This window comes from Austrofundulus limnaeus, unplaced genomic scaffold (genome assembly GCF_001266775.1).
Source record: "Austrofundulus limnaeus strain Quisiro unplaced genomic scaffold, Austrofundulus_limnaeus-1.0 Scaffold156, whole genome shotgun sequence".
Classification (NCBI taxonomy): domain Eukaryota; kingdom Metazoa; phylum Chordata; class Actinopteri; order Cyprinodontiformes; family Rivulidae; genus Austrofundulus; species Austrofundulus limnaeus.
This window is the reverse complement of record NW_013952558.1, coordinates 221,585-236,933: the sequence shown is the minus strand read 5'-3', so window position 1 is coordinate 236,933 and position 15,349 is coordinate 221,585. Positions and strand designations below refer to the sequence as shown.

Genomic DNA, 15,349 nt, shown 5'->3' with positions numbered 1-15,349 from the left:
ACAGTGAATTGAAGGTTAAAAAACTTGATCCTTTTTGTTCGAGCATCGCTTTTCTGTTTCTCTGTCAGGAGTTAAGTAAGGATTTTATCTTTTCTTTTTTCTTTTTTTGTAGGTAAATATATGGTTAAGTAGATAGTTTTGTTTGACAATACTTTAAATTAAATAAAACTAGCAACACATTACGTTCTGTTTTATTTACTTTAAAGAAGTGAGGAGTAGGGAGACGAAAAATATGTTTTTTGATACTGAGACTGGACGAGTAGATCTCGGCAATCTGCTGACTTCAGAAGTAGCTCTTGGTTTAAAAKAGGTTGGGCACCCCTGCTTTAGACAATATTATAACGCTTCATCAAAGTAATTTTCAAGTTTTTTTAAATACAAAAAAAAAGATTTTGACAGTTTTATTTATCAAGACCGTTCCGCAAACTAACACCCGAGATACATCTTGACTCTATTACAGTTCTGAATCTATGTTTTTCAAAAGTCTCAACACCTTTTAAATTATATATACTTTCTCTTTTGATAAATCTGCTTTGGATATTGTTAGATAACATACTTTAATGGGCTTTGTACATGAATTTTGAAATATTGAACTCAATGAAATCATTGACCTTCAAGTAGATTCATCTCTATAAACATTGGGTTTGTATGATCTCTGAATCCAGCTCCAATGATAAATCTAACAGCTGTTTTCTGTAAGAGAATTATTGAATTTATGTTCCACACAATACGTCATATATGGTACAACCAGTGAATTATACAAAATATACAAACCCTTTTTTATTTAACATTTCCTTTACCCTATTTATCACAGAAATTGTTTTAGATATTTTACCTTTTATACAATTTATATAAGATTTCCATGACAAATGTTCATCAATCAGAACTCCCAAAAACTTAATTTCTTCTGGGTTTTTTTATTTCACATCCTTCAACATACAGGCAATCATCAACACTTTTGTTAGTGCTGCAAAATATCATAAAGTTTGTTTTATCAATATTTCGGGATAATTTATTACCATTAAACCATTTTTTAATATAAATTCAATTTCAACCACTTTTAACACCTTTCTGATATTTTCTCGAGAAAAAAAAAGTATCATCTGCAAATAAAATTGACTTAAGAAATTTAGAGATCCTAGTAATGTCGTTAATATACAGAAGAAAGAGTATCGGTCCAAGGACCGAGCCCTGTGGTACCCCACAACTAATATTCTTCACAGCAGACTTTCTACCAACAATTTCCACAAACTGTCTCATATTTTTTAGTTAACTTGTAATCCATTCATGTGCTACTCCTCTGATGTCATACTTGTGTAATTTTACTAATAATATAGAGTGATCTAGTGCAGTGGTTCCCAACCCTTTTAGACTTGTGTACCCCCTGAGCCATTTTGTCATACCACTAGTACCCCCCTGTCAACCATAATGATGATTCTCCAAAACCATAATGTACAACAACTGAATATTAATTAAAAATATATTATTTAACCCCCTAGAATGTTTAATTATCAGGCATTTTTTTCCAATTCAAACATAAAGATAAATATGTTGCCTTGACATTGAGTAAGAAATTAAATAAATAAACCAGGTAATGGTAGGTGAAGGATCCAAAATACATCAAATACCCAAAATGAGCAAATTCTGGGAGATTCCGAATTTTATACAGGATTCCATTTTGTGTCAATTCCGTGATTCCGTTTACATTTTCTGCATTGTGGAAATCATAGGGTCCTACATATCTCAGTCCTATTTTTGTTTATTTTTTTACACACCTGGGAAACTTTTCCACATACCCCCTTAATATACTCACGTACCCCTGGTTGGGAATTACTAATCTAGTGTATCGAAGGCTTTTTGTAAGTCTACAAACACGCTCAGTAGGTGTTGCTTTTTGTCTATTACATTTGAAATTTCTTCTACCAGTTCTATTATTGCTGTTGTAGTTGAATGATTAGAGTGAAATCCATGTTGACAGTTATATAATATGCTGTATCTGTTTATAAATTTGTCCATTCTTGAGGCAAATAATTTATTCTATAACATTCTTTATAAATACCATATTCATGTCAACATAGCTGGTCTTATTTTGACACTGTTGTACAACTTGCAGAATTTCACTCTTCTCCACTCCATGAAGAAAAATACTGTTGACATTGTCGGTTATTTCTTGGCCTTAAATTTCAGTATTTGTTGAGCCAAATTAGGACCGATTTTTACAATAAAAAATGTTGAAATCATTTACTATAGTATCTTTATCATAAATATCTTCATTGTCCTTCATGAAATGATTTGGAATTTGTGGTTTAAATTTATCCTTCTTTACAACTTTGTTAATTATTCCCCGTATATCCTTTGTATTGTCTTTCTTTTTATCTAACAAATTACTATAATATTCTTTTTTCTGTTTTCTTATAATCCATGCTAACTTACTCTTGCATTTTTATATCTCTTCTGAGTCTTTAGTCCTTAATTTCAAAAATATTATGTATAAATATTTTTTTTCTTGAAAGCATTTGTTATCCAGTTTGTCATCCAAGGTTTGTTTACAGCATTTTTCCTGATATTTCCTAATTTAATTAGATTACAGTTCTTATCATWTAATCCAACCAATATTTTCATAAATGAATCATAAGCAATATTAATATCATCCTTATACACTTCGTCCCATTTTTGTTTGTTAAGGTCTTCTCTTAAGGCACTTATAGCCTCGACCGATCTATTTCTTATAAATGTCTCTGTAGAACCTGATCATCACAACAATGGTCATTATGTTTGTTCCCATTTTTTTACAAATAGTAAACACTGGCATATGATCACTTATATCTATTAACAATATCCACTCAACACCTCCTCATTTCTCATATTTGTAAAAATGTTGTCGATCACTGTTGCACTGTGCATTGTAAATCTGGTCAGTTTAACTACCAAAGGATAAAGGCTCAAGCTATACATTGTATTAATGAATGTAATGTTATTAAATGAGTCAATTTGATTTCCCAGGTCAGTATTAAAATCCCCACATAGAAAAACTGTTTTATTACAACTATTTTCAAAGAGCTCCACGATTTTATCAGTAAATACTGTAAGTCTATACTTCAACCTGGTGATCTGTAGACAAACTAATTATTGCATTTTTAGAGTTTTCATTTAATATCTCAACAGTGATTATTTCCTTTACACCATCAACAGCTATTGACATTTTTTCCTTAATTTTGGTTTTAGATTAGTATTAACAAATAGCGCAACTCCCCCACCTCTTTTATTACTTCTGTTCTTATAATAGCTGTAGTTCATAGTTCATATGATGGTCAGTTATATTTTCATCATTGAGCCAGGTTTCAGAGACTGCTATTATGTTAAAAGGTCTATTTAACTGTTTTAAATAATCAGTTACTTTTGTTAAATTTGAGTTAATACTTCTGCTATGAAAATATGCTGGTTATGTTACAAAATGGGTAAAATCATGTGCATTATACCAAGTTTCTTTAATATAGATATTTTCTTTGACTTTCTGTATTTGAAATATATTCATGTCACATGCACTTTAAAGCTCTGTGGTACAGAACCATATTAGAGACAAATTACACAGATCCAAAACAGGGATTTTAATTAGGAGGGATACCTCTTTGAAGTCTGGTTGGGATGGGATCTAGCAGACATGTTGACAGTTTGGATATTGCTGTTAGTTTTGAAAATTCAGAGAGCTCAGCAGGACAAAAATAATCCAAAACACTCAGGTTCTAATGACACTTCAGCTGTTTCAGCTGACAGTGAATCAAAGGCAACAGTAGACATTTTTACTTTATATCTATATAAATTCTTTCTGCATACGACAGTCTACGCACTACTATACGAAATAATCCTTTAATGTTAACGTTCTGCTATTAATTGTTTAATGTTCATTATTAAACAAAATAGTTTAGTTTACCTCAAAATGTTTATTCGCTTTAACTCAAGCTGTCACTTTACTTTGTATTTTCCCAGGTTCATTGAACGCAGCAGCAGAAGCAGCAGCGGAGTTAAGTCGCTTTACGGACCCGGTAGAGAACTTGGCTCAACAGTGGGCTTCAGGGTGTAGTTCCTCGAATACAGAAGGATTTATTTGCCGCCGAGCTGCTGAGAAACAACTTTTAGCTGTGAATTTGTCGTCGTGTTCGCGTTGGCGCCTCGGTTACACGGAGTTCTGCTTTAGTCTGATGGAAGTGAGTGAGACAGGTAAGTTCGTTCGGCCACCTTTAATTTGGACTCTTTAAAAATTCAATGTGTACAGACAGCTGTGCTTAAGGGCTTAATTTATTCTCATATTCGATTAATACGGTGAAAACAGAACAAGTACGCACCGTTTTAACGAGTTAAAAACAACTTCAAGCTCAACGGGTTAGCGGAAGTTGTACCGGAAGTTAGTTTGGGTGAGCTTCAAAATAAAGACACAATACAAACAAACAAAACATCAACAAAACAAAACATCGTTGCTCAATTTATTCACCAATGCCTTTAAAAATAACTTGCAGGAAGATCCGTATTAAATAAACTGTGGATATTTAAACATATTTTAGAATACTATTATTCTCATTCAATATCAACACTTCTAATAAGGTATGTTAATTCTGTATTCAGCAATTTATTTACCAAAAAACGTACTAAAGCTAGATAAGTAGTAGTAATAGTTGTTGTTGTAATATTTCAAAGATATCACATATAGAAATAAAAAATGTGTATTAGGTTCCAAATATTGGTAACTTCAACCTTAGTTTAAAAAACACAAGATCTTACAAAATGTCATTATTTATTAAACCAAACAGGGAAACCTACAACAAATAAAACCCCACCAAAATCAAAATGTTAAGAGCTTCTTATACAATGAATTGAAGAGCTGATCATCAGTGGGAACACCTTTTATAAAAGCAGGAGATTTTGCTGTTTTGTAGCAAATGTGTGTTGACACAATGCCAAGATGGAGAGACATCAGCACTGACCTCAGAGAAGCAACTCTTGCAGCCCATCAGTCTGCAAAGGGTCAAAGGTCATGTCCAAACCACCTGGAGTCCATCGTCCTACTGAGTGAAAGATTATTTACAGTTTGATAATGCAGCCGTCAATCTTTCCTAGAGCAGACATCCCAACAAATTCACCCTAAAAGGTCAGACCATGCAATGCTTAGAGAAATGAGCTCTTTCTCAGACTCTACAGTCCTTAGTTAAGAGGTTAAAGGTTATGACAGGATGAACAGCATCAGTTACATTGTTGAGATCTCCAGGTGTAAAAGTAATCCAGTTTCCCAAAGTGAACCTGGATAAGACCCAAACTGCAGAATGGGCCTCTCTCGATTTCTAGATGATGTTTCCAAAACACATAATGTCACATCAGGCTTTTTTTTTTTTTTTGTGAAATATATATTAGACTCGGGTTTAATTAAAATGTGGAGTTCAATAACTGTTAATAGATTTTCCTCAGATCATGTAAGAACTGAGGTGGAGGAATAAATGAATGATTGGTGGATAGATGGAGTGCACATGGTTGCCAGCTGCTTGTTTTTAAGCTCTGTGCAGACAGACAGCATATCTAATAGCTGGTTTTACTTCCTGGTTTTGTAACCGCTCTGTAGCACCCAGGAGGGTGTCAACTTCTCCCGCCATTTCTCCCCTTCTTTCTGACCTGAAGGGGAGGAACCTGTTGCGTCGTCTTGTTTCTGCGCGGCACACTCAGGGTGACTTGTGAAGAAGTGGCATTAGTTACTCAAAGGCAGGTCACAGTCAGAGCTAGCACACATATTTTGCATACACAGTTTTGTGAGACTGAGTTGTATTTATAGTCAGGATTGTGTGCAGCTGTGTGGATGAACTGACTGAACTGTTGCAGACAATCAGCCACCATAAGTCATACAGTCTACTGTTACTTGTTGCTGGTAAGGTTCTGTGTGCGTCTGCTTATTGTTGAACTGTAAATTTACTGAGAACTTATTATAAAAATAACTATGAATCCACTATTTACTATAAAGCTGCTGTACAATCATCGCCTACTAGCTGTTACTTTACTGTGATTTCACAAAAAATGACACTATTTGACTGTAGATTTTGTTAATTTAATGTCAATTCATTTAAAATTTATATTAAATCCATTGCAAATTTACAGTAAAATGAGATCACTAAGTTTTCTTTGAATTTACTGTGAATTTATTTTAAAATTACATTTTAACATTTTTAAATTTAATTAATTGTAAATTTACTAGACTTTTACTACAGTAAACTGCAAACCTAATATGAATTCACCCTTGTTACTGTATTTATTCATGTATAATACGATCTCGAGTATAATACAATCATCATTTTTTTAGCTTACAAAGCACAAAAAATCTAATCATCAATAACCCATGTATAATATCTCCCCCCCCCCCCACACACACACACACACACACACTTTATGGATGATTTTAAGGTTAAAATTTTAGTATTACTCATGAATAAATACAGTAACTGTAAATTAATTTATGTTACTGTAAAGTTACTTTGAATCCTCTGTGAACTTAATGTGACACCTTTGAAAATTTGTTATAAATTCACTCTGAAATCACTATGTTTTCTGTAATTTAATGTAAATTCACTATAATATTTTGTGTTGGAAATTATATTCACTGCAAAGAAACTGCCAGTACACTGCAACTTTAACGTTGATTCATTGTAAATTAACTAAAAATTGACTGTGAGTTGACACTGAAGGGGACGTTAACAATAAATCTACTTTAAATTCACTGTTTGCTTAAAATTGGCTGAAAATTCTCTACAAATTCACTGTGAAGTCATTGAAAATTTACTGTTGATTCTTTTAAATTCACTATAAATTTACTGACAGTCCAATGTGTATTTAATGGTAAGGGCTGTTAATTAACTTTAAATTTACTCAAATTATTAACTGTAAATTTATTAATTAAATTAGCTGAAAATTCACTACAAATTCACTGTGAAATCATTGTACTTTTCTTTACTCCGAGTCTACCATAAATTCACTGCAAATTTACTTGTTACTACTATAAATTCATCTCATAGAGGCAAGTTTAAGGCTACACTTGTACTGCAGGCTAAAGTGGGCAAAACTGGTCTTTTTTTACCCACATGACTCACATCAAAAATTTTTGTAAACATTACCAATCTTTTTTTTTAATATCAGACCCATTCCACTTTTGTCTTAAATCAAATACATATCTGATGTTTGTCAAAGTGACCTTAGTCCAAAGTTGTTTTTCCCCCCTAAACCTCAATAGTTAAAACAGAAAATACAAACTCCAGAGATGAAGTCAATAAACAAAAAAACAGAGCAGTAGGCAACAGACAATAGTGACTCATGTTTTTAGCCAATGGAATTGCAAAACAAACAGAAGAATCAATAAGATAAAAAAAGCCTGGTTCTGCTGGAGGTTTCTTCCTGATTAGCAGGGAGTTTTTCCTCTCCACCGTTTGCTCAGGATGGGAGACTGTGATGAAGTGATTCAACACAATCTGCTGGTTTCTTCTTTGGATTGTTCTTTTTATCTACAGTGCCCTGAGACAACTTAAGTTCTGACTTGGCACTATATAAATAAACTGAATTGAATTGAATTGAAAAACAATAATGACAACAGAAGTTACATTTGTATCATGACATATCTTGTGATAAAACAAATGGATGATTGAGAAGGACCAATCATTGAAGGCAAGAAATACACAGGAAAATGTCCTTAAACATGTGGGTTTTATTTAATCAGGCCTAGGTGAGGCTAAAGAATCTGAGCTCAGCTTTTAAAGATGTGATTAACTGCATTTTGAATAGTTCTCTTTGTGTTTTATGGATGGTTGTTATATGGTGATGTCAACCTGATGTTATAAAATAAACCTTTTTTCCTCCTACCCTACAGTTTCAGATCTGGATGTAAAGACGCCCTCCTCATCAACACAGGTTTCACTGGAGCAGCTCTTGAACCAGGAGCTGCAGAGTCCCTCTCCATGTTTACAAGTGATTGCAAATGATTACAGACATGCTGGCAGTCAGTCTCAGGGGCCTTACTGTGGCCCCCACGGCAGTCCCAGAGTCTTTGACTGCCCCAGCATCCAGATTACCTCCATTTGTCACAACGTTCATGTGGATGCTGGCAGTAACCTGGATGTTTCGGCAGCTGGTGGTGCAGAGGCCGCATACTATGAACCGTCGTGGAACAGAGATCAGCTCTACCTGCCTCTGGACGCCTCATATCGAGAATCAGCACTCAGCCCAAGTCCCTGCAGCAGCCTGTCGTCCAGGAGCTGGGTGTCAGACCTCTCTTCTTGTGACTCTTTCTCTCATGTTAACAATTACGTAGACGGAGAGCTGCATGACGCTGCCCTCCTCGCTCTGGGCTCACCGGGATGTGGAGGTGGTGCGTTTGGGGTGGAGCTATGGCAACAGAAGTACCAGCATCCAGTAGCTTTCAGCCCGGTGTTGTCACCACATCAGTCACCCCGGCAGTCACCGAGCCACTCCCCTCGCACCAGTATCACAGAGGATACCTGGCTGAACTGCTGGCCCAACTCCAGGTGAGTCCGCTTGGTTTCTGTGTTTAAACTCAGAGTGATGAACCAGAGAACAGTGATCAGAGCCCTGCTTTATCCCAGCTCATTGTTGAAGCATAGTTTATTTTTCTAGGAATTCAGTAGTAGGCACGGCTAACCAAAACGTTAGCTACACTAACAACTAATCCGTTAAACAAGAATCTTAGCTCTGCTAACGATAAACTGCTAAACAAATTTTTAAAAAACTACAGGAAGCTAACGTTAACCTCTAAGATGGTGAAGGTGGGTGGGATCATTTGTGGCAGTTCAGCCAATCCAAACCAGAGTTATAACCTTGTCAATACTTTGATATTTCCAGTTGAGTCCTTTCAGAATAAAAGCATTTCTTTAAAAAAAATTTTAAATATAGATATAGCATGAAAATAGGAAGTTTTACTCTTGTGAAATTTTTAGTCGATTTCAAATTATGGAACTTATTGAGTGGAAGCTAATCAGTCCATGAGCGGTTTAGCAAAAAAAGCTAATCTGCTAAATGAGAAGCTAGTTTTGCTATTAGCGGGTTAGCAGAACTGTGCCCAACACTGAAGGAATTGATTTGGTAAACATTAAAAAGATTATGCTTTTACTACACACGCCTATTGTAGACTAGCCTGGCCCTTGTCTTCCTACGCAGCTCCGCTCAATTCTAGTTTCCCTTCACTGCTTTGTCTGGGGACTTCTCCCATTGAGATGGACTTCGCTGGCAGATTTTTAGCTGGGCCAATCAGAGAAAAGAACGTCAATTTTCTGCGCAGTGTCTGCTTGTAGTTTATTTTACCTGGGCCAATCGGCAAACAGAAGGAGGAGTTTTGAATGACGTCGATGTTCTGCAGGTGTCTTTTAGTGTCTGCAGGTTATTTTAGCATACGGCAGTGGAGGAAGTGAATGAAGCCAGTCTGTGTTGATAAGGCTTCCAAATTAAAATAAATTTGTCTGACAAAGCAGCAGCTCTCATTTACAGTCGTCTCGTTTGGCTCGGTATATTTCTCCTCTCAGTAGGGTTGTTTACAGCACACGCGATTTTCGGTTAGCTTCTTAGCTTAGCCTCCTTCACAGAGACATACACACACATGCTTCAGCAGAGGCCACGCCTCCTGCAAGAAACGATTCTCTATGCATCAAGTCCAGACCCTTGTACGAAGCAAAGTGAAGGACAGGGTCTGGTTTTAACCAGGCTAATTGTGGGCAGTTAATGGTAAGGCAAAGCAGGGCTATTCTGGCCCATGGATGACTTAGTCCAGCCCACTGATGAGTTTTATATATATATATATTTACTGTATATATACACACATTAGACTTAAATGACATATTTTAGTCAGAGTGGCAGTCCTGTTATTTAGATGACCTTTGACAGGACTATTCAACTTAGTCTGCCTGCCTTCTGATTAAGATGCTTCATGATTATTTTAAGTGGAAGTTCAACAGGAAGTTAATCAGTAAATAAAGATCAGTGTTGAAGAGCAATTTGTGCAAAGTGTTTCCAAACTCAATGAATAATTTCTCTTAATAATCGTAATTACAACATTGGTCAGCATATTTATGAAAAGATTAGCCGAAGTTAAGAGTTTTTGAAGTCATTGTCTGTGGTGCACCTGTAAGCAGTCAATATCTTCCCTGCTGCAGTTGATTGATAAAGCTTTAAACAAATAAAATGCATTAATATCAACAACAGTTTGAGGGAATATTATTTATGTAGCTGTAGTAATGCAGTGTTTCTCATGAATGTTAATAAAAATTAATCCAGCTCTTGGTTTCGTCTGTCAGGCCATCATCCAGACCGACCTCTCCCTGTGGGAAGAGACGCCACGCCAGCTCTGACCGTCGTGCTCGCTCCCCCTCCCCTCACCACTCGCCCAGCCCCACTCCAGGCACGTCTCCACGGGGCAGTGTGACGGAAGAAAACTGGCTGGGAAGTCCTGCTGATACCTCTGTAGCACTCCTCATTCCTGGTTGCCAAGAGCTGGATGTCCCTTCCAAAACCAGAAGAACATCAGGAAGTCATCTTGGCCTCTTGGCTGGTGACCCTAGTCCTGAATCCTACCTGGATCCCTGTAGAGAGGAAAAACGAGAACAGGGTGGCTTAGCTGAGCTCTTCCTCCCAGTTCCATTCAACTTCAGCTGGAACAAGCCCAAACCTGGAAACCCACCATTGTTCAGGTTTGTGACATTATCAGATGTCTTCCTCCCTGTTTCTCCTGACCCACTGTCCTGCAGGTTTTAGATGTTTCCCTGCTTTTACACACCTGATTCAGTCAGAATGTCATCAAGTTTAGCAGAAGCCTGTCAGTCACTCATTCATTTCAGTCAGGTGTGTTGAAAAAATATTAAATAATAATAAAATTATTATCATTTGTATTAAAATCATTATACATTTTGCGATTAGCATTTAGAAGCTTTTGCTGATTGAGACATGGATGCATGAATTTCATTGTTCACATTGCAGAGACAATAATAAAGCAACTTCTGGTCTGTTTTCTTCACCACAGCCCCTCGTCACCACCCCCTCTGGACTGGCCTCTGCCTAACCAGTATAACCAGACTGAGCTAAAACTGGAGGTCCAGCCCAAGTCCTTTCACAGAGCACACTATGAGACAGAGGGCAGCAGAGGATCCATCAAAGCATCAACTGGTGGACATCCGGTCATCAAAGTAAGTCCTTTTCGTTAAGGCCTCATTTACAGTTGTGGTCAAAAGTTTACATACACTTGTAAAAAAACATAATGTTATGGCTGTCTTGAGTTTTCAATAAGTTCTACAACTCTTATTTTTCTGTGATAGAGTGATCGGAACACATACATGTTTGTCACAAAAAACAGTCATAAAATTTGGTTCTTTCATAAATTTATTATGGGTCTGCTGAAAATGTCACCAAATCTGCTGGGTCAAAAATATACATACAGCAACAAAATTTGTCAATTTTGGTGATGTAGCGAGTTGTGTCAATCAAATTAGCTTCATGTCATGGCCTCTTCACTTCTTGTAAGTGATTCTGATTGACTACAGCTGTTGACTTCTCATGAGCCCATTTAAATAGGGCTCATTTGACCCAGTGATTAGAGTCAGCTACAAAAGCTACAATGGGAAAGTCAAAGGAACTCAGTGTGGATCTGAAAAAGCGAATTATTGACTTGAACAAGTCAGGGAAGTCACTTGGAGCCATTTCAAAGCAGCTACAGGTCCCAAGAGCAACTGTGCAGACAATTATACGCAAGTATAAAGTGCATGGAACAGTTGTGTCACTGCCACGATCAGGAAGAAAACGCAAGCTATCACATGCTGCCGAGAGGAGATTGGTCAGGATGGTCAAGAGTCAACCAAGAATCACCAAGAAGCAGGTCTGCAAGGATTTGGAAGCTGATGGAACACAGGTGTCAGTCTCCACAGTCAAGCGTGTTTTACATCGCCATGGACTGAGAGGCTGCCGTGCAAGAAAGAAGCCCTTGCTCCAGAAAAGGCACCTTAAGACTCGGCTGAAGTTTGCTGCTGATCACATGGACAAAGWTAAAACCTTCTGGAGGAAAGTTCTCTGGTCAGAGGAAACAAAAATTGAGCTGTTTGGCCACAACACCCAGCAATATGTTTGGAGGAGAAAAGGTGAGGCCTTTAATCCCAGGAACACCATGCCTACTGTCAAGCATGGTGGTGGTAGTATTATGCTCTGGGGATGTTTTGCTGCCAGTGGAACTGGTTCTTTGCAGAAAGTAAATGGGATAATGAAGAAGGAGGATTACCTCCAAATTCTGCAGGAAAAAAAAACATCAGCCCGAAGGTTGGGTCTTGGGCGCAGTTGGGTGTTCCAACAAGACAATGACCCAAAACACACATCAAAAGTGGTAAAGGAATGGCTAAACCAGGCTAGAATTAAGGTTTTAGAATGGCCTTCCCAAAGTCCTGACTTAAACCCCATTGAGAACATGTGGACAGTGCTAAAGAAACAGGTTCATGCAAGAAAACCATCACATTTAGCTGAACTGCACCAATTCTGTCAAGAAGAGTGGTCAAACATTCGACCTGAAGCTTGCCAGGAGCTTGTGGATGGCTACCAAAAGCACCTAGTTGCCGTGAAAATGGCCAAGGGACATGTAACCAAATACTAATGTTGCTGTATGTATATTTTTGACCCAGCAGATTTGGTGACATTTTCAGCAGACCCATAATAAATTTATGAAAGAACCAAATTTTATGACTGTTTTTTGTGACAAACATGTATGTGTTCCGATCACTCTATCACAGAAAAATAAGAGTTGTAGAACTTATTGAAAACTCAAGACAGCCATAACATTATGTTTTTTTACAAGTGTATGTAAACTTTTGACCACAACTGTACGTGACACAGATTTTTAATGGAACCGTAGCTTTTCTCCTGCAGTTCTGCTGGTCATGTACACAACCACAACACTCTGAAATCAAAGGTTTCTGAATTCAGGTTTCAGAGTAGAGGGTTTAGGGGAACCCCCTCACATAGGTGTGAAACCACAGCTGCAGCAAGCAGCGATATAACCGTGAACAAAGATCTTTGTCTACTCGCCTTTTTAACCTGCAGGAGCAACCCGTCCTCATCTTCAGTCCAAACAAAGGTTCCTGAAGGGCAGTGGTGGGTACCACGGTTGTCAATGAATCATAACTCACGTGATCTATCCAACAGCACCCCTCCCAGATAAACACACTTATTGGGAAGGTATACATCCTTGCTGACTGTAGCTTTGGGTCACGGTTCTGATTTCCCACAATGCTTTGTGTCTGCTTACGTAGCAGGAAGACAATAGCAAAAACAGTTAACGTTTGTAATCCATACTAAAATATTGTATGTATTGATTTATTTTACTTTACAATCGGAGCTCCTTTTAAAAAAATAAAGTTTAAACGCTGGAGCTCAATACTTGACATAATTGGTCAAAGCAATCGGCCAACAGAGTTAGAGACTCAGAAATGATTTAAAGATGTTATGCTGATGAAGACAGACATCTAGTGGTCAACTGGAGCAACTACATGGAAAACTTTAAAATCCAAGCTCTTGTTTTGAAGGGAAGATAGTTTCCTGTATGCCATGCTTTTGTTTCCCGTCACAAATCAAATCTGTCATGTACCCAGAATGCTCGCTTCAGTTTTCCAATAAACAGTTTTAATACAGTTTAATGAAAAAGCTACAACAAAGAAAAGAAAAAGACAAAGAATCAGCCGAACTAGCAATCCTCAACAACTTTTTAATTTTTACACCAGGAGCTAAAGGTCTGTTTCAGGAAATCACATCCCCAGCAATCGGTGGTTGTAGATTTAAGTTGTAAAAGATTTCATACAGCGCTAGTTGGCAGTATTGTGCATATATTGTACATGAATTGTTGCCAACTAGTAAGTGTCAAATTGAACTTGCGCTTTAAAATTAGCTTCCGCTATTTTTTTCTATGGCATAAGCGCTTTTGTTGTTGCCGACCTAAATAATTTCATAAGCACTTTAGAAATTGCGGAACTAATTTTTGGATTAGCGCTGCCCACCACTGCTGAATGGATGTGACTCTTGTTTCTCATGCTCCAGACTGCCCCAGATCAGTGCTGCCAGATAATTTGAAAATTACCTTCTTTTTAGCCCTTCTTTTGTGTACATGCACAACACACACCTCATCTTACAGACTCACTTGTCAAATATGATAGTTTAGATCAAAATACAATCAATTTAAAGCGACTGGGCAGTAATTTGTCATACCTTTTTATATCGGAGCAGCCTCTCCACAGAGCCATGGCTCAACACAGGAACGTAGTAGATCTTCAGGACCAGACTCAGTTGTTTTACATCTCAAGGATAAAGAACACTCTGCTGAGGACCAACATGTTCATATTTTGTACAGAGAAGAAAGGTGGTTCTAAAGGCTGGTACAGTTCCACACATCAACCGTTTTGGCTTCATTACTCCCCCTCTTGAGGTTAGCTTTGACCCCCACCCCCACCACTGCAGAAGGTGTCTAAGTCCTGAATTGAGCTGTCTTGTTAAAGAGTCTTAAAATGTTACATTAGAGCTCTGATTTCCAGTCAGTTTTTCCTCTAATTCACACATTCATGCATGTGACCAAGGCAAATGTGATCCAGGCAAACAAAGATCCTCATGACTCTCCACTGTGAGGGGCACGAGTTTATCTGTGTGTGCATGAATCTTTGTTACACAACGAAGCACCTCATGCAGTTTAAAAAAGCTTGAAGCTACCCAGATGAGGAACGAAACGTCTTAAACTGCAGAACAAAAGTCCAGTAGTTTTGTTTTAAAAAATTTTTGGACTTACTCTATTTTGACATAAAAACAAACATTGGATTATTATTACAGTAAACATCCCAACTGGTCTGAGAATGGTAGATAAATATGTTAAAGAAACAATTTGATTATTTAATAGCTCAATAAATCAAATGGATTTTTATTTCACGTTCATATAATCTTTTTTTTTTCTTTTTTTTTTATCTTTATTTCAACAGGCAAAACAGTAAGAACCGTTTCTTACTTACAGTGTTGGCCTGAGAGTGCAAGAACACTTAAAACACTTAAAAATTGGAAGATGGGGAAGGGGAAACAACATAAACGGTACATACAGTGAGTAAAATAAGTATTGAACACGTCACCATTTTTCTCAGTAAATATATTACTAGAGGTGCTAATGACATGAAATTTTCGCCAGATGTCGATAACAACCCAAGTGATCCATACATACAAAGAAATCAAACCATAATTGTCCAGAAATGAAGTTATTTGTAATAATGTGGAATGGCACAGGGAAAAAGTATTGAACACATGAAGAAAGGGAGGT

At 37.1% G+C, this 15,349-nt stretch overlaps 1 protein-coding gene and 1 long non-coding RNA gene across 2 annotated transcripts in view; one reads left to right on the top strand and one right to left on the bottom strand.

The window, feature by feature from the left end:
* Positions 1-3,987: 3,987 nt before the first annotated feature.
* The window catches only part of LOC106523419 (nuclear factor of activated T-cells, cytoplasmic 3), a gene marked incomplete at its 5' end in the record, with an annotated part of 25,882 nt that continues 14,520 nt past the window's right edge, over positions 3,988-15,349 (top strand). Inside the window, 4 exon segments of the mRNA XM_014016821.1 lie at positions 3,988-4,218; positions 7,892-8,546; positions 10,326-10,718; positions 11,048-11,210. Of these exon segments, the coding sequence (XP_013872275.1) occupies positions 4,200-4,218; positions 7,892-8,546; positions 10,326-10,718; positions 11,048-11,210 (1,230 nt within the window).
* LOC106523420 (uncharacterized) lies at positions 10,522-14,887 on the bottom strand. Its single transcript, XR_001310893.1, has 3 exons — positions 14,263-14,887; positions 10,709-10,804; positions 10,522-10,610 (listed from the first exon to the last, which is right to left on the bottom strand). It is a non-coding gene; the product is annotated as an uncharacterized LOC106523420 (long non-coding RNA).